General features: G+C 47.3%; 1 protein-coding gene across 1 annotated transcript in view; it reads left to right on the forward strand.

Annotated features, from left to right (window-relative positions):
• LOC130204217 (uncharacterized) overlaps positions 1-18931 on the forward strand; it is a 30767-nt gene extending 11836 nt beyond the window's left edge. Inside the window, exons 2-12 of the mRNA XM_056430763.1 lie at positions 158-210; positions 5534-5612; positions 8066-8138; positions 8237-8317; positions 8513-9204; positions 9586-10465; positions 10888-11008; positions 11079-11155; positions 11630-11752; positions 11937-12039; positions 18343-18931. Of these exons, the coding sequence (XP_056286738.1) occupies positions 158-210; positions 5534-5612; positions 8066-8138; positions 8237-8317; positions 8513-9204; positions 9586-10465; positions 10888-11008; positions 11079-11155; positions 11630-11752; positions 11937-12039; positions 18343-18799 (2739 nt within the window). The 3' untranslated portion in view covers positions 18800-18931. The remainder of the gene's footprint in view (positions 1-157; positions 211-5533; positions 5613-8065; positions 8139-8236; positions 8318-8512; positions 9205-9585; positions 10466-10887; positions 11009-11078; positions 11156-11629; positions 11753-11936; positions 12040-18342) is intronic.
• The last annotated feature ends 36 nt before the right edge of the window (positions 18932-18967 follow it).

The following is an 18967-nucleotide window of genomic DNA, read 5'->3' on the forward strand; positions in this document are numbered from 1 at the left end:
TCGTTGCCAACTATTTTAATAATCGATTTTTATCGATTCGTTGTTGCAGCCCTAGTCTGTTATTAACATTAAGGGTTACAGTATGGTTGTCTGTCGTTATGGTAACGTGGTGTGCTGCAGCGTCACCAGGTGACTCAGTACCGCCTCTGACCTGCAGGTGGTGACGTCAGGGAGGCTGACAGGAGTCAGAGGAACGCTGTGCAGGAGACGGTGGGTCCATGTTACTACCCTGGTCCTGTATCTACTGCCCCTGATCCTGTATCTACTGCCCCTTATCCTGTATCTACTGCCCCTGATCCTGTATCTACTGCCCCTTATCCTGTATCTACTGCCCCTGATCCTGTATCTACTGCCCCTGATCTTGTATCTACTGCCCCTGATCCTGGATCTACTGCCCCTGATCCTGTATCTACTGCCCCTGATCCTGTATCTACTGATCCTGTATCTACTGCCCCTGATCTTGTATCTACTGTCCCTGATCTTGTATCTACTGCCCCTGATCCTGTATCTACTGCCCCTGATCTTGTATCTACTGCCCCTGATCCTGTATCTACTGCCCCTGATCTTGTATCTACTGCCCCTGATCCTGTATCTACTGCCCCTTATCCTGTATCTACTGCCCCTGATCCTGTATCTACTGCCCCTGATCCTGTATCTACTGCCCCTGATCTTGTATCTACTGCCCCTGATCCTGTATCTACTGCCCCTGATCCTGTATCTACTGCCCCTTATCCTGTATCTACTGCCCCTTATCCTGTATCTACTGCCCCTGATCCTGTATCTACTGCCCCTGATCCTGTATCTACTGTCCCTGATCCTGTATCTACTGCCCCTGATCTTGTATCTACTGCCCCTGATCCTGTATCTACTGCCCCTGATCTTGTATCTACTGCCCCTGATCCTGTATACTGCCCCTGATCTTGTATCTACTGCCCCTGATCCTGTATATACTGCCCCTGATCCTGTATCTACTGCCCCTGATCTTGTATCTACTGCCCCTGATCCTGTATCTACTGCCCCTTATCCTGTATCTACTGCCCTGATCCTGTATCTACTGCCACTGATCCTGTATCTACTGCCCCTGATCCTGTATCTACTGCCCCTGATCTTGTATCTACTGTCCCTGATCCTGTATCTACTGCCCCTGATCTTGTATCTACTGCCCCTGATCCTGTATCTACTGCCCCTGATCCTGTATCTACTGTCCCTGATCCTGTATCTACTGCCCCTGATCCTGTATCTACTGCCCCTGATCTTGTAACTACTGCCCCTGATCCTGTATCTACTGCCCCTGATCCTGTATCTACTGTCCCTGATCTTGTATCTACTGCCCCTTATCCTGTATCTACTGCCCCTGATCCTGTATCTACTGCCCCTGATCCTGTATCTACTGTCCCTGATCTTGTATCTACTGCCCCTGATCCTGTATCTACTGCCCCTGATCCTGTATACTGCCCCTGATCTTGTATCTACTGCCCCTGATCCTGTATATACTGCCCCTGATCCTGTATCTACTGCCCTGATCTTGTATCTACTGCCCCTGATCCTGTATCTACTGCCCCTTATCCTGTATCTACTGCCCCTGATCCTGTATCTACTGCCCCTGATCCTGTATCTACTGCCCTGATCCTGTATCTACTGCCCTGATCTTGTATCTACTGTCCCTGATCCTGTATCTACTGCCCTGATCTTGTATCTACTGCCCCTGATCCTGTATCTACTGCCCCTGATCCTGTATCTACTGTCCCTGATCCTGTATCTACTGCCCCTGATCCTGTATCTACTGCCCCTGATCTTGTAACTACTGCCCCTGATCCTGTATCTACTGCCCCTGATCCTGTATCTACTGTCCCTGATCTTGTATCTACTGCCCCTGATCCTGTATCTACTGCCCCTGATCCTGTATCTACTGTCCCTGATCTTGTATCTACTGCCCCTTATCCTGTATCTACTGTCCCTGATCTTGTATCTACTGCCCCTGATCCTGTATCTACTGCCCCTGATCCTGTATCTACTGTCCCTGATCCTGTATCTACTGCCCCTGATCCTGTATCTACTGCCCCTGATCTTGTATCTACTGCCCCTTATCCTGTATCTACTGCCCCTGATCCTGTATCTACTGCCCCTGATCTTGTATCTACTGTCCCTGATCCTGTATCTACTGCCCCTGATCTTGTATCTACTGCCCCTGATCCTGTATCTACTGCCCCTGATCCTGTATCTACTGTCCCTGATCTTGTATCTACTGCCCCTGATCCTGTATCTACTGTCCCTGATCCTGTATCTACTGCCCCTGATCCTGTATCTACTGCCCCTGATCTTGTATCTACTGCCCCTTATCCTGTATCTACTGCCCCTGATCCTGTATCTACTGCCCCTGATCCTGTATCTACTGCCCCTGATCCTGTATCTACTGCCCCTGATCCTGTATCTACTGCCCCTGATCTTGTATCTACTGCCCCTGATCCTGTATCTACTGCCCCTGATCCTGTATCTACTGCCCCTGATCCTGTATCTACTGCCCCTTATCCTGTATCTACTGCCCCTGATCCTGTATCTACTGCCCCTGATCCTGTATCTACTGCCCCTTATCCTGTATCTACTGCCCCTTATCCTGTATCTACTGCCCCTGATCCTGTATCTACTGCCCCTGATCTTGTATCTACTGCCCCTGATCCTGTATCTACTGCCCCTTATCCTGTATCTACTGCCCCTGATCCTGTATCTACTGCCCCTTATCCTGTATCTACTGCCCCTTATCCTGTATCTACTGCCCCTGATCCTGTATCTACTGCCCCTGATCCTGTATCTACTGTCCCTGATCCTGTATCTACTGCCCCTGATATTGTATCTACTGCCCCTGATCCTGTATCTACTGCCCCTGATCCTGTATCTACTGCCCTGATCTTGTATCTACTGCCCTGATCCTGTATCTACTGCCCCTGATCTTGTATCTACTGCCCCTGATCCTGTATCTACTGCCCCTTATCCTGTATCTACTGCCCCTTATCCTGTATCTACTGCCCCTGATCCTGTATCTACTGCCCCTGATCTTGTATCTACTGTCCCTGATCCTGTATCTACTGCCCCTGATCTTGTATCTACTGCCCCTGATCTTGTATCTACTGTCCCTGATCCTGTATCTACTGCCCCTGATCTTGTATCTACTGCCCCTGATCCTGTATCTACTGCCCCTGATCTTGTATCTACTGCCCCTTATCCTGTATCTACTGCCCCTGATCCTGTATCTACTGCCCCTGATCTTGTATCTACTGCCCCTGATCCTCTATCTACTGCCCCTTATCCTGTATCTACTGCCCCTGATCCTGTATCTACTGCCCCTGATCCTGTATCTACTGCCCCTGATCCTGTATCTACTGCCCCTGATCTTGTATCTACTGCCCCTTATCCTGTATCTACTGCCCCTGATCCTGTATCTACTGCCCCTGATCCTGTATCTACTGCCCCTGATCCTGTATCTACTGCCCCTGATCCTGTATCTACTGCCCCTGATCTTGTATCTACTGCCCCTGATCCTGTATCTACTGCCCCTGATCTTGTATCTACTGCCCCTTATCCTGTATCTACTGCCCCTGATCCTGTATCTACTGCCCCTGATCCTGTATCTACTGCCCCTGATCTTGTATCTACTGCCCCTGATCCTGTATCTACTGCCCCTTATCCTGTATCTACTGCCCCTTATCCTGTATCTACTGCCCCTGATCCTGTATCTACTGTCCCTGATCCTGTATCTACTGCCCCTGATCTTGTATCTACTGCCCCTGATCCTGTATCTACTGCCCCTGATCTTGTATCTACTGCCCCTGATCCTGTATCTACTGCCCCTGATCTTGTATCTACTGCCCCTGATCCTGTATCTACTGCCCCTTATCCTGTATCTACTGCCCCTGATCCTGTATCTACTGCCCCTGATCCTGTATCTACTGCCCCTGATCTTGTATCTACTGCCCCTGATCTTGTATCTACTGTCCCTGATCCTGTATCTACTGCCCCTGATCCTGTATCTACTGCCCCTGATCCTGTATCTACTGCCCCTGATCTTGTATCTACTGCCCCTGATCCTGTATCTACTGCCCCTGATCCTGTATCTACTGCCCCTGATCTTGTATCTACTGCCCTGATCTTGTATCTACTGCCCTTATCCTGTATCTACTGCCCTGATCCTGTATCTACTGCCCCTGATCCTGTATATACTGCCCTGATCCTGTATCTACTGCCCTGATCTTGTATCTACTGCCCTGATCCTCTATCTACTGCCCCTGATCCTGTATCTACTGCCCCTGATCCTGTATCTACTGCCCTGATCTTGTATCTACTGCCCTGATCCTGTATATACTGCCCTGATCCTGTATCTACTGCCCCTGATCCTGTATCTACTGCCCCTGATCCTGTATCTACTGCCCTGATCCTGTATCTACTGCCCTTATCCTGTATCTACTGCCCTGATCCTGTATCTACTGCCCTGATCTTGTATCTACTGCCCTGATCCTGTATCTACTGCCCCTGATCCTGTATCTACTGCCCTGATCTTGTATCTACTGCCCTGATCCTCTATCTACTGCCCCTGATCCTGTATCTACTGCCCTGATCCTGTATCTACTGCCCTGATCTTGTATCTACTGCCCCTGATCCTGTATCTACTGCCCCTGATCTTGTATCTACTGCCCCTGATCCTGTATCTACTGCCCCTGATCCTGTATCTACTGCCCCTTATCCTGTATCTACTGCCCCTGATCCTGTATCTACTGCCCTGATCTTGTATCTACTGCCCTGATCCTGTATACTGCCCTGATCCTGTATCTACTGCCCCTGATCTTGTATCTACTGCCCTGATCCTGTATCTACTGCCCCTGATCTTGTATCTACTGCCCCTGATCCTGTATCTACTGCCCCTGATCTTGTATCTACTGCCCCTGATCCTGTATCTACTGCCCCTGATCCTGTATCTACTGCCCCTGATCTTGTATCTACTGCCCCTGATCCTGTATCTACTGCCCCTGATCCTGTATCTACTGCCCCTGATCTTGTATCTACTGCCCCTGATACTGTATGAACTGGCCCTGATCCTGTATCTACTGCCCCTGATCCTGTATGAACTTCCCCTGATCCTGTATCTACTGTCCCTGATCCTGTATCTACTGCCCCTGATCCTGTATCTACTGCCCCTTATCCTGTATCTACTGCCCCTGATCCTGTATCTACTGCCCCTGATCCTGTATCTACTGTCCCTGATCCTGTATCTACTGCCCCTGATCCTGTATCTACTGCCCCTGATCCTGTATCTACTGCCCCTGATCTTGTATCTACTGCCCCTGATACTGTATGAACTGGCCCTGATCCTGTATCTACTGCCCCTGATCCTGTATGAACTTCCCCTGATCCTGTATCTACTGCCCCTGATCCTGTATCTACTGCCCCTGATCCTGTATCTACTGTCCCTGATCCTGTATCTACTGCCCCTGATACTGTATGAACTGCCCATTCTCACCTGGCTCCTCTACCTGTGTGACAGAGGGACTCGGGATCCAGGACCAGCCGGCCCTGAACCGGCCTACTCGCTGTACTCCACATCCACAGACCCTGAAGAACAGGTACTGAAGGGCTCTGTAAACCCTTTGGCTGTAGGCCTAGGTCTCTGTAAACCCATTGGCTGTAGGCCTAGGTCTCTGTAAACCCATTGGCTGTAGGCCTAGGTCTCTGTAAACCCATTGGCTGTAGGCCTAGGTCTCTGTAAACCAGGGGTGTCCAAACTTTTTGCAATGAGGGCCAATTGTGATAGTCAAGATGCCTGAGGGCCAATAGTTCATTTAAAAAAAATTTTAAACCACAAAAGTTACATGAATATAGACTGTTATAAAACAATGTATTTTAACTGTCACAATTACTTTTATTTTTTAAATGACAATGTAACCACATATAATAGAACCAAGTCTGCCTTTCATTCAGTCAGATAACAATGAAAATGCTGTAAATAGAATACCTTACATTTCTATGAGTTACATAACGTTGCTTAATGAACATTTTAAACAGGAGTTATAAGTAATGCAAAGTGGTCTGTTATCATTACACTTACAAACTAATTAATTTTGCCCTTATCTTTTACTAGATCTTTTCAGAAACACAATAGTTTGTTACATCTACAGGTTTTTCACTGTTAATGACATGTTACCGTTCAACACACTTCACATTTATCTTATTGTGGCTGCAATTAACCTGTTTTGCACTGAATACCTTTTCAAGATAATATCAATAAAGTGCAACCTGTGACAAATTAAACCAAATAAGATCAAGAATTTGGGCATAAAGAGTTTTACTGAGTGTTAGTTACACTGCATATATTTTCAAAATAACAAAAACGTGTAACCTTTGAAAAACAAAACAAGTGCAGATATGTTTGAGTCATCACGTTTTACTCTGTGTGATAAAATGGGCTTTCCACTTCACCTCTTTTTAAAACGGGGTTGCAGGCTTGATACGGCCACTCTCAATAATGCTCAATGTTGAGCTCTTGTTTTAAAGGGCAACAGCTGGAACGCTGAGAGGTAACACCTGGCAAGTCGCCAATAATCTAGTCTGTCGCGCATGCGCAGCGTAACCGGTTAGCGCTGCAACGTACACATTTACACGAAAGTAGGCGACAGGCATTTCGCTCTTTATTTATTAATGACTTAGTTTTATGTCCGTGTAGTTTGTAATATGTGAAGTTCTCAAACAAGGTCTTGAAATAAAAGAATCTGCATTTCCCCTCGCGCCCCACCTCGTCTCTTGAACCCGGAGCAGAGAGCTACTCTGAGACGACGTGTCTTCACCACCGTGGGAACGCAGAGGTATCGGTTTGCTGTTCCCGCGACATATTGGACGCTCTCTGCCGGTTGGTTGGAGCGCGCTCACCTGTATGTGCGCACCTGTCTGTGCGCATGGGGGCGGAGCTCCGCTGCGATACCGAGAGCCAGGAGAAGTGTGAACGCCACCACGTAGAGACAGAAATGACATGCCGCTGTGTCGATACGATCAATAATATACGACCGTTTAGTTGAATAAAACAACCTGACATTACTTATGTTGTAATCTGGCGCTATAGAGAACATGTCAGTGGGGCGGACCCCCACCCTGTTCTCGTGGTAGGGGAAACACTCGTAATTCCCACCGCTCCTGAAAGCGGCGGCCCTCACTGTCAACTTTTCTCCTTTTTTTTTTTGCCATCGCCATGGCAAATAGGTTTCGAGAAGGGTTCACGCCACGCAGAGCCAGATACATTAGAAAGGAGGAATTACATCTTTCAAGTTTTTATGATTTATTTATTCTGACAGATCTGGCGGGCCACAAATAACACATTATATGACCGATGTCGCGGGCCATATGAAATCTGACAACGGGCCACCATTGGCTCGCGGGCTGGACTTTGGACACCCCTACTGTAAACCCATTGGCTGTAGGCCTAGGTCTCTGTAAACCCATTGGCTGTAGGCGCAGGTCTCTGTAAACCCATTGGCTGTAGGCGCAGGTCTCTGTCAACCCTTTGCCTGTAGGCCTAGGTCTCTGTAAACCCATTGGCTGTAGGCCTAGGTCTCTGTAAACCCTTTGCCTGTAGGCCTAGGTCTCTGTAAACCCATTGGCTGTAGGCCTAGGTCTCTGTAAACCCTTTGCCTGTAGGCCTAGGTCTCTGTAAACCCATTGGCTGTAGGCGCAGGTCTCTAAACCCATTGGCTGTGGGCCCAGGTCTCTGTAAACCCATTGGCTGTGGGCCCAGGTCTCTGTAAACCCGTTGGCTGTAGGCCTAGGTCTCTAAACCCGTTGGCTGTAGGCCCAGGTCTCTGTAAACCCATTGGCTGTAGGCCCAGGTCTCTGTAAACCCATTGGATGTGGGCCCAGGTCTCTGTAAACCCATTGGCTGTAGGCCCAGGTCTCTAAACTCATTGGCTGTAGGCCCAGGTCTCTGTAAACCCATTGGATGTGGGCTGATTACTCCACAGCCCATAGAGGGTGTCATCCTGTATCGTCATGGAGACGACACCTGGGCTAAGTGAGTGTTCTGTCCCCCCAGGTCTCTTCTCGCCATGAGGGTCTGGACCGGTGTGCTGCCTTGCTCACTGGCATCCTGCAGGCTGACAAGGCAGGTCAGAAGACCGTCTCCACAGTACCATGAATACATCTGGACAAGTTCTTCTAAAAGTACACTGCACCAAACTGATCCTCCTCTTGTGGACCTGAACAGACCGCCACAGACCAGTGAAGGGAGGACCAGCTAGACCACGTAGACCCCTCAGGAAGGAAGAACCCAGAAACACACAGATGGGTAAGAGACTAACTAAGAACAGACTCATCAAGGGAATAACTATAGGTAGTACTATGAAGGACTAGGGTTAGGGTTGATAATATCTAGAGGTACTAAGTCTCTGTCAGGTTTTGGGTGGAGAACATCTGACAGGAAGTTGGAGCTTAGACTGGGACAGTCCTCTATTCTTCTGATACCTGTTCCCCCATCCTCCAGACCAGAGTCCAGTCCAACCTGGACCAGGCACCACCACCTTCATCCATCCACCGGAGAAACCAACCTCCATCCATCCACCTGAGAAACCAACCTCCATCCATCCACCTGAGAAACCAACCTCCATCCATCCACCTGAGAAACCAACCTCCATCCATCCACCTGAGAAACTAACCTCCATCCATCCACCTGAGAAACCAACCTCCATCCATCCACCTGAGAGACATACCTCCATCCATCCACCTGAGAAACATACCTCCATCCATCCACCTAAGAAACATACCTCCATCCATCCACCTAAGAAACATACCTCCATCCATCCACCTAAGAAACATACCTCCATCCATCCACCTAAGAAACATACCTCCATCCATCCACCTGAGAAACATACCTCCATCCATCCACCTAAGAAACATACCTCCATCCATCCACCTGAGAAACATACCTCCATCCATCCACCTGAGAAACCGACCTCCATCCATCCACCTGAGAAACCGACCTCCATCCATCCACCTGAGAAACCGACCTCCATCCATCCACCTGAGAAACATACCTCCATCCATCCACCTGAGAAACCGACCTCCATCCATCCACCTGAGAAACCGACCTCCATCCATCCACCTGAGAACCCGACCTCCATCCATCCACCTGAGAAAACAACCTCCATCCATCCACCTGAGAGACATACCTCCATCCATCCACCTGAGAAACATACCTCCATCCATCCACCTAAGAAACATACCTCCATCCATCCACCTGAGAAACATACCTCCATCCATCCACCTGAGAAACATACCTCCATCCATCCACCTGAGAAACCGACCTCCATCCATCCACCTGAGAAACCGACCTCCATCCATCCACCTGAGAAACCGACCTCCATCCATCCACCTGAGAAACCAACCTCCATCCATCCACCTGAGAAACATACCTCCATCCATCCACCTGAGAAACCGACCTCCATCCATCCACCTGAGAAACCGACCTCCATCCATCCACCTGAGAAACCGACCTCCATCCATCCACCTGAGAAACCGACCTCCATCCATCCACCTGAGAAACATACCTCCATCCATCCACCTGGGAAACCGACCTCCATCCATCCACCTGAGAAACCAACCTCCATCCATCCACCTGAGAAACATACCTCCATCCATCCACCTCAGAAACATACCTCCATCCATCCACCTGAGAAACATACCTCCATCCATCCACCTGGGAAACATACCTCCATCCATCAACCTGAGAAACATACCTCCATCCAGCCACCTGAGAAACCAACCTCCATCCATCCACCTGAGAAACCAACCTCCATCCATCCACCTGAGAAACCAACCTCCATCCATCCACCTAAGAAACATACCTCCATCCAACCACCTGAGAAACATACCTCCATCCATCCACCTGAGAAACATACCTCCATCCATCCACCTGGGAAACATACCTCCATCCATCCACCTGAGAAACCAACCTCCATCCATCCACCTGAGAAACCAACCTCCATCCATCCACCTGAGAAACCAACCTCCATCCATCCACCTGAGAAACCGACCTCCATCCATCCACCTGAGAAACATACCTCCATCTCACCTATCCGTCCCCAGACCTCCATTACACCTGGCCGTCCCCAGACCTCGATCCCTCCACCCCAGACCTCCATCTCACCTATCCGTCCCCAGACCTCCATCCATCCACCTGAGAAACCCACCTCCATCTCACCTGTCCGTCCCCAGTCCTCCTTCTCACACACCTGCTGTAGGTGTGATGAAGGGGAGGGGTTTGCCCCTAGGAAAGACGTCCAGAGCTCAGGAGGGCGGAGGTGTTCCTTGAAGAACATGCAGCCTGGAGAGGTGGAGGAAGTCCCTCAGAACCTTCACAGCAGGAAGGAGACGGACAGGACGGTGAAGACAGTTCAGCCTCTGCTTGGAGAACTCAAGGCTCTGATTGCTGGACAAGGTAACCTGTCTACCTGTCTGTCTACCTGTCTGGCTTGACAGTTTTAACAATGTTGACAGTCGGACAGTTTTGACAGTTTGGACAGTTTGGACAGTCAGACCTTTTTGACGGTCGGACAGTTGAGAGTTTGAAAATGTTGACAAATTTGACAGTCGGACAGTTTTTACAGTTTTAACAGTTGGACAGTTTTAACAGTTTTTACCGTCGGACAGTTTTTACAGTTTTAACAGTCGGACAATTTTTACGGGCGGACCGTTTTTACAATTTGAACAGTCGGACAGTTTTAACAGTCGGACAGTTTTTACAGTCGGACAGTTTTTACAGTTTTAACAGTCGGACAGTTGACAGTCGGACAGTTTTTACAGTTGACAGTCGGACAGTCTGACCAGAATCTATGGAAGCAGTGACTTGTGTGTGTGTAGGCAGTGTAGCAGAGCGGCTGCTCAGTCATCTGGAGCAGACGGTGTCTTCAACACTGAGAGGGCCTGGTTCAAACATCTGGACTGAACCACAACCACCTCACAGCCACAACCAGCTCTGCAGGTACCTCCACAGCTGGGCTACAATCTAAAATACATACAATATATATATATCATTTGTGTGTGTGTTCTAGGCGTGTGAGGATTCTTAACCAGCAGAAGGGGAGAGCAGACACACATCAGAACCTGGAGATGCTCTGTTACTCAGAAGGTAGTGTGTGTGTGAGAGTGTATCTCTGTGTTTGAGTGTCTCTGTGTGTGTGTGCCCATGTGTGTGTATGTGTCTCTGTGTGTGAGTGTGTGTGTGTCTGAATCCTGTGTGTGTGTCTCTACCTGTATGTGTCTCTGTGTGTGTATGTGTCTCTGTGTGTGTGTGTCTTTGTGTGTGAGTGTATGTGTGTCTGAATCCTGTGTGTGTGTGTCTCTGTGTGTGTCTCTGTGTCTGTGTGTGTATGTGTCTCTACCTGTATATGTCTCTTTGTGTGTCTTTGTGTGTGAGTGTGTGTGTGTCTGAATCCTGTGTGTGTGTCTCTACCTCTGTGTGTGTATGTGTGTCTTTGTGTGTGTGTGTCTGAATCCTGTGTGTGTGTGTCTCTGTGTGTATGTGTCTCTGTGTGTGTGTCTCTACCTCTGTGTGTGTGTGTCTTTGTGTGTGAGTGTGTGTCTGAATCCTGTGTGTCTCCAGTGTTGACTCTGCAGAAGCAGCTCAGCACCGCTCAGTCCCGGCTGCAGGACCTCCAGGAGGACCACGCAGGACTACAGAGAGTCCTGCAGGACAGGGAGGCAGAGAATGCTCTCATCCAATCAGGTGCAGGCTCTCACTCCTTCAGACCCACCGCATATCACACTGGAGACTGAGCTGCTTTTATATTATATACATATTATTATGTGTGTCTCTGTATGTCTCTGTGTGTGTCTCTGTGTGTGTCTCTGTGTGTGTGTGTGTGTCTGTGTGTCTCTGTGTGTGTGTGTGTGTGTGTGTGTGTGTGTAGACTTGGAGGCCACGAGAAGAAGGTTACTGGTCAGTGAGCGAGAGAAAAGTGAGTTGGCTTCACTCGCCCAGCAACGACTGGAAGACCTAGGAGCCCTGAACAGGTGTGTGTGTGTGTGTGTGTGTGTCTGTCTGTGTGTGTGTTGAGGTTTTGGTGGTTTTGGTCCTTGTGGTTCACATTCAATTGAGTTTATTTTGTATAGCCCAATATCACAAATTACAAATTTCCCTTCAGGAGAGAACGGAGGAGGATCAATAGATGTAATGTGACCAGATGAACAATAGATGTCATGTGACCAGATGAACAATAGATGTCATGTGACCAGGTGAACAATAGATGTCATGTGACCAGATGAACAATAGATGTCATGTGACCAGATGAACAATAGATGTCATGTGACCAGATGAACACTAGATGTCATGTGACCAGATGAACAATAGATGTCATGTGACTAGATGAACAATAGATGTCATGTGACCAGATGAACAATAGATGTCATGTGACCAGATGATCAATAGATGTCATGAGACCAGATGAACAATAGATGTCATGTGACCAGATGAACAATAGATGTCATGTGACCAGATGAACAATAGATGTCATGTGACCAGGTGAACAATAGATGTCATGTGACTAGATGAACAATAGATGTCATGAGACCAAATGAACAATAGATGTCATGAGACCAGATGAACAATAGATGTCATGAGACCAGATGAACAATAGATGTCATGTGACCAGATGAACAATAGATGTCATGTGACCAGATGAACAATAGATGTCATGTGACCAGGTGAACAATAGATGTCATGTGACCAGATGAACAATAGATGTCATGTGACCAGGTGAACAATAGATGTCATGTGACTAGATGAACAATAGATGTCATGTGACCAGATGATCAATAGATGTCATGTGACTAGATGATCAATAGATGTCATGTGACCAGATGAACAATAGATGTCATGTGACCAGATGAACAATAGATGTCATGTGACAGATGAACAATAGATGTCATGTGACGAGATGAACAATAGATGTCATGAGACCAGATGAACACTAGATGTCATGTGACCAGATGAACAATAGATGTCACATGACCAGATGAACAATAGATGTTATGTGACCAGATGAACAATAGATGTCATGTGACGAGATGAACAATAGATGTCATGTGACCAGATGAACACTAGATGTCATGTGACCAGATGAACAATAGATGTCACATGACCAGATGAACAATAGATGTCATGTGACCAGGTGAACAATAGATGTCATGTGACCAGATGAACAATAGATGTCATGTGACCAGATGAACAATAGATGTCATGTGACCAGGTGAACAATAGATGTCATGTGACCAGATGAACAATAGATGTCATGTGACCAGATGAACAATAGATGTCATGTGACCAGAAGGAATCATTACAGAGTAACACCACATTCAATGAGTCTGACAGAGTGTATAATAGTTGGTAGTCGGCATGGACCACGATCCAGACCTCCATGATCCATCAGATGGAGGTAGAGAGGGGCGGGGCTTCAGACCAGCAGGTCCAATGGACCCTCTGAGACGTGAAGTCACAAGGACTCTGGAGAGAAAATAGAGTTAATAATGTGTGAAGGAGAGAATTCATCCATAAGGAAAGAGGAGAGAGGAGCTCAGTGTATCCTAAACGTCCATAAGGAGAGAGGAGAGAGGAGCTCAGTGTATCCTAAATGTCCATAAGGAGAGAGGAGAGGAGAGAGGAGCTCAGTGTATCCTAAACGTCCATAAGGAGAGAGGAGAGGAGAGAGGAGCTCAGTGTATCCTAAGCGTCCATAAGGAGAGAGGAGAGGAGAGAGGTGCTCAGTGCATCCTAGACGTCCATAAGGAGAGAGGAGCTCAGTGTATCCTAAGCGTCCATAAGGAGAGAGGAGAGAGGAGAGGAGAGAGGAGCTCAGTGTATCCTAAGCGTCCATAAGGAGAGAGGAGCTCAGTGTATCCTAAGCGTCCATAAGGAGAGAGGAGCTCAGTGTATCCTAAGCGTCCTTAAGGAGAGAGGAGAGGAGAGAGGTGCTCAGTGTATCCTAAACGTCCATAAGGAGAGAGGAGAGAGGAGAGGAGCTCAGTGTTTCCTAAGCGTCCATAAGGAGAGAGGAGAGAGGAGCTCAGTGTATCCTAAACGTCCATAAGGAGAGAGGAGAGAGGAGCTCAGTGTATCCTAAACGTCCATAAGGAGAGAGGAGAGAGGAGCTCAGTGTATCCTAACGTCCCCCTCAGCCTCTCAGCCTATAGCAGCATCTCTAGACCTGGACCAGGTCTAACTATCAGACCATCAAGAGGAAAGTCTTCAGTCTACATGAGGGGGCGGAGTCTCCAGGACTGAAGGTGTTGCTGGTTCATAAAAGAGGAGGAGCTTGATACATGAAGGCTCTGGCTCCTCCTACTTTAGACTCTAGGGACCACAAGTAGCCCCGCATCTCGTGAGGCAGCCCTCTAGTGGGGTAATATGGCACTACAAGCCCTCTAGTGGGGTAATATGGTACTACAAGCTCTCTAGTGGGGTAACATGGTACTACAAGCCCTCTAGTGGGGTAACATGGTACTACAAGCTCTCTAGTGGGGTAATATGGTACTACAAGATCTCTAGTGGGGTAATATGGTACTACAGGTTCTCTAGTGGGGTAACATGGTACTACAAGCTCTCTAGTGGGGTAATATGGTACTACAGGCTCTCTAGTGGGGTAACATGGTACTACAAGCTCTCTAGTGGGGTAACATGGTACTACAAGCCCTCTAGTGGGGTAATATGGTACTACAAGCTCTCTAGTGGGGTAATATGGTACTACAAGCTCTAGTGGGGTAATATGGTACACAAGCCTCTAGTGGGGTAACATGGTACCACAAGCTCTCTAGTGGGGTAACATGGTACTACAAGCCTCTAGTGGGGCAATATGGTACTACAAGCCTCTAGTGGGGTAATATGGTACTACAAGCCTCTAGTGGGGTAATATGGTACCACAAGCCTCTAGTGGGGCAATATGGTACTACAGGTTCTCTAGTGGGGCAATATGGTACCACAAGCCTCTAGTGGGTAATATGGTACTACAAGCTCTCTAGTGGGGTAACATGGTACTACAAGCCTCTAGTGGGGCAACATGGTACCACAAGCCTCTAGTGGGGTAATATGGTACCACAGGCCTCTAGTGGGGTAATATGGTACTACAAGCCCTCTAGTGGGGTAACATGGTACCACAAGCCTCTAGTGGGGCAACATGGTACCACAGGCTCTCTAGTGGGGCAATATGGTACCACAGGCCTCTAGTGGGGTAATATGGTACTACAAGCCTCTAGTGGGGCAACATGGTACCACAAGCCTCTAGTGGGGCAACATGGTACTACAAGCCTCTAGTGGGGTAATATGGTACCACAAGCCTCTAGTGGGCAACATGGTACCACAAGCTCTCTAGTGGGGTAATATGGTACTACAAGCTCTCTAGTGGGGTAACATGGTACTACAAGCTCTCTAGTGGGGCAACATGGTACTACATGCTCTCTAGTGGGGCAACATGGTACTACACGCTCTCTAATGGGGCAACATGGTACTACAGGCTCTCTAGTGGGGTAACATGGTACTACAAGCTCTCTAGTGGGGTAACATGGTACTACAAGCTCTCTAGTGGGGCAACATGGTACTACATGCTCTCTAGTGGGGTAACATGGTACTACAAGCTCTCTAGTGGGGTAATATGGTACTACAAGCTCTCTAGTGGGGTAATATGGTACTACAAGCTCTCTAGTGGGGTAATATGGTACTACCAGCTCTCTAGTGGGGTAACATGGTACTACACAAGCTCCTTAAGATATGATGGGGCATCACCAATCAAGGCTTTGTAGGTTAAGAGAAGAATTTTAAAAGTGATTCTTGATTTTACTGGGAGCCAGTGCAGAGCAGCTAGTGCAGGAGTGATGTGATCTCTAGTCTTAGTTTAGTGAGAATACGAGCTGCAGCATTCTGGATCAACTGGAGGGACCTACGAGACTTATAGAGCAGCCTGATAATAAGGAGTTGACTATAGAGACTTATAGAGCAGCCTGATAATAAGGAGTTTACTATAGAGACTTATAGAGCAGCCTGATAATAAGGAGTTGACCTAAGAGACTTATAGAGCAGCCTGATAATAAGGAGTTGAACTAAGAGACTTATAGAGCAGCCTGATAATAAGGAGTTGATCTAAGATACTTTTAGAGCAGCCTGATAATAAGGAGTTGACCTAAGAGACTTATAGAGCAGCCTGATAATAAGGAGTTGAACTAAGAGACTTATAGAGCAGCCTGATAATAAGGAGTTGACCTAAGAGACTTATAGAGCAGCCTGATAATAAGGAGTTGACCTAAGAGACTTATAGAGCAGCCTGATAATAAGGAGTTGACCTAAGAGACTTATAGAGCAGCCTGATAATAAGGAGTTGACCTAAGAGACTTATAGAGCAGCCTGAAAATAAGGAGTTGATCTAAGAGACTTTTAGAGCAGCCTGATAATAAGGAGTTGGCCTAAGAGACTTACAGAGCAGCCTGATAATAAGGAGTTGACTTAAGAGACTTATAGAGCAGCCTGATAATAAGGAGTTGACTTAAGAGACTTATAGAGCAGCCTGATAATAAGGAGTTGACCTAAGAGACTTATAGAGCAGCCTGATCATAAGGAGTTGATCTAAGAGACTTATAGAGCAGCCTGATAATAAGGAGTTGATCTCAGAGACTTATAGAGCAGCCTGATAATAAGGAGTTTACTTAAGAGACTTATAGAGCAGCCTGATAATAAGGAATTGACCTAAGAGACTTATAGAGCAGCCTGATAATAAGGAGTTGATCTAAGAGACTTATAGAGCAGCCTGATAATAAGGAGTTGACCTAAGAGACTTATAGAGCAGCCTGATCATAAGGAGTTGACCTAAGAGACTTATAGAGCAGCCTGATAATAAGGAGTTGACCTAAGAGACTTATAGAGCAGCCTGGTAATAAGGAGTTGACTTAAGAGACTTATAGAGCAGCCTGATCATAAGGAGTTGACCTAAGAGACTTATAGAGCAGCCTGATCATAAGGAGTTGACCTAAGAGACTTATAGAGCAGCCTGATCATAAGGAGTTGACCTAAGAGACTTATAGAGCAGCCTGGTAATAAGGAGTTGACATAAGAAACTTATAGAGCAGCCTGATCATAAGGAGTTGACCTAAGAGACTTATAGAGCAGCCTGATCATAAGGAGTTGATCTAAGATACTTTTAGAGCAGCCTGATAATAAGGAGTTGACCTAAGAGACTTATAGAGCAGCCTGATCATAAGGAGTTGACCTAAGAGACTTATAGAGCAGCCTGATAATAAGGAGTTGAACGAAGAGACTTATAGAGCAGCCTGATAATAAGGAGTTGACTATAGAGAAGCCTGATAATAAGGAGTTGACCTAAGAGACTTATAGAGCAGCCTGATAATAAGGAGTTGACCTAAGAGACTTATAGAGCAGCCTGATAATAAGGAGTTGACCTAAGAGACTTATAGAGCAGCCTGAAAATAAGGAGTTGATCTAAGAGACTTTTAGAGCAGCCTGATAATAAGGAGTTGACCAAAGAGACTTACAGAGCAGCCTGATAATAAGGAGTTGACTTAAGAGACTTATAGAGCAGCCTGATAATAAGGAGTTGACCTCAGAGACTTATAGAGCAGTCTGATAATAAGGAGTTTACTATAGAGACTTATAGAGCAGCCTGATAATAAGGAGTTGACTTAAGAGACTTATAGAGCAGCCTGATAATAAGGAGTTGACTTAAGAGACTTATAGAGCAGCCTGATAATAATGAGTTGACTATAGAGACTTATAGAGCAGCCTGATAATAAGGAGTTGACCTAAGAGACTTATAGAGCAGCCTGATAATAAGGAGTTGACTTAAGAGACTTATAGAGCAGCCTGATCATAAGGAGTTGACCTAAGAGACTTATAGAGCAGCCTGGTAATAAGGAGTTGACATAAGAGACTTATAGAGCAGCCTGATAATAAGGAGTTGACCTAAGAGACTTATAGAGCAGCCTGGTAATAAGGAGTTGACTTAAGAGACTTATAGAGCAGCCTGATCATAAGGAGTTGACCTAAGAGACTTATAGAGCAGCCTGGTAATAAGGAGTTGACATAAGAGACTTATAGAGCAGCCTGATAATAAGGAGTTGACCTAAGAGACTTATAGAGCAGCCTGATAATAAGGAGTTGACTTCAGAGACGTATAGAGCAGCCTGATAATAAGGAGTTGAGGGTAATCGAGTATCATCTGCATTACATTTCATGGAGAGTTCCTGATGTTTCCCAGAGGAAGCATGTATCGGGTCAATAAAACGGGTCTCAGAACCTTGTGAGTCTCTTCTCCTCTTCAGGGTCCTTCAGGGTCCTGATTCACCCAGTCAGCCTGCAGTTGTAAACCAGCACAGACCAGATCCAGCAGAGCCCCCCAGTGACCGCATCACCCAGTTCCTGATGTCTCTGGGTCAGCTGCAGTGTGTGGAGCCACAAGACCCCCACGTCAGACCTGGAGACCAGAACGCTGTAGACCAGTACGCTGTAGACCAGTACGCTGTAGACCAGTACGCTGTAGACCAGAACGCTGGAGACCAGACCCCTCACCTGGACCCGTCACATGGTTTACGGTCATGTGTGAAGGAGCGCTGGGACCTGGACTCGGTGTGGTCCGATTGGAGCGCCAGGTCGGGGTCCACATGCGACACCAGAGCTGAGGCGGTCTTCAGAGACGGTCTGGCAGCGCTGGACGCCAGCATCGCCGGTCTGCAGAGGACCATCCAACTGGACCTGGGGGGGTCTGGATGGAGACCATGACCTCCAGGACCAGTCTGGTTCATGTTGAGCCGGTCCTCGGGGGGCGGAGCCTCCTCATCGAGACATATCATTATAAATGTCACTTTCGTTTTGTCTGAAATAAACTGGACCTCCTGGTCCACTCATTGTGGATCAGGACTCTTTGTGGACTCTTTGTGGATCAGGACA

The sequence above is a fragment of the Pseudoliparis swirei genome, chromosome 14 (assembly GCF_029220125.1).
Source record: "Pseudoliparis swirei isolate HS2019 ecotype Mariana Trench chromosome 14, NWPU_hadal_v1, whole genome shotgun sequence".
In the NCBI taxonomy this organism is placed as follows: Eukaryota; Metazoa; Chordata; class Actinopteri; order Perciformes; family Liparidae; genus Pseudoliparis; species Pseudoliparis swirei.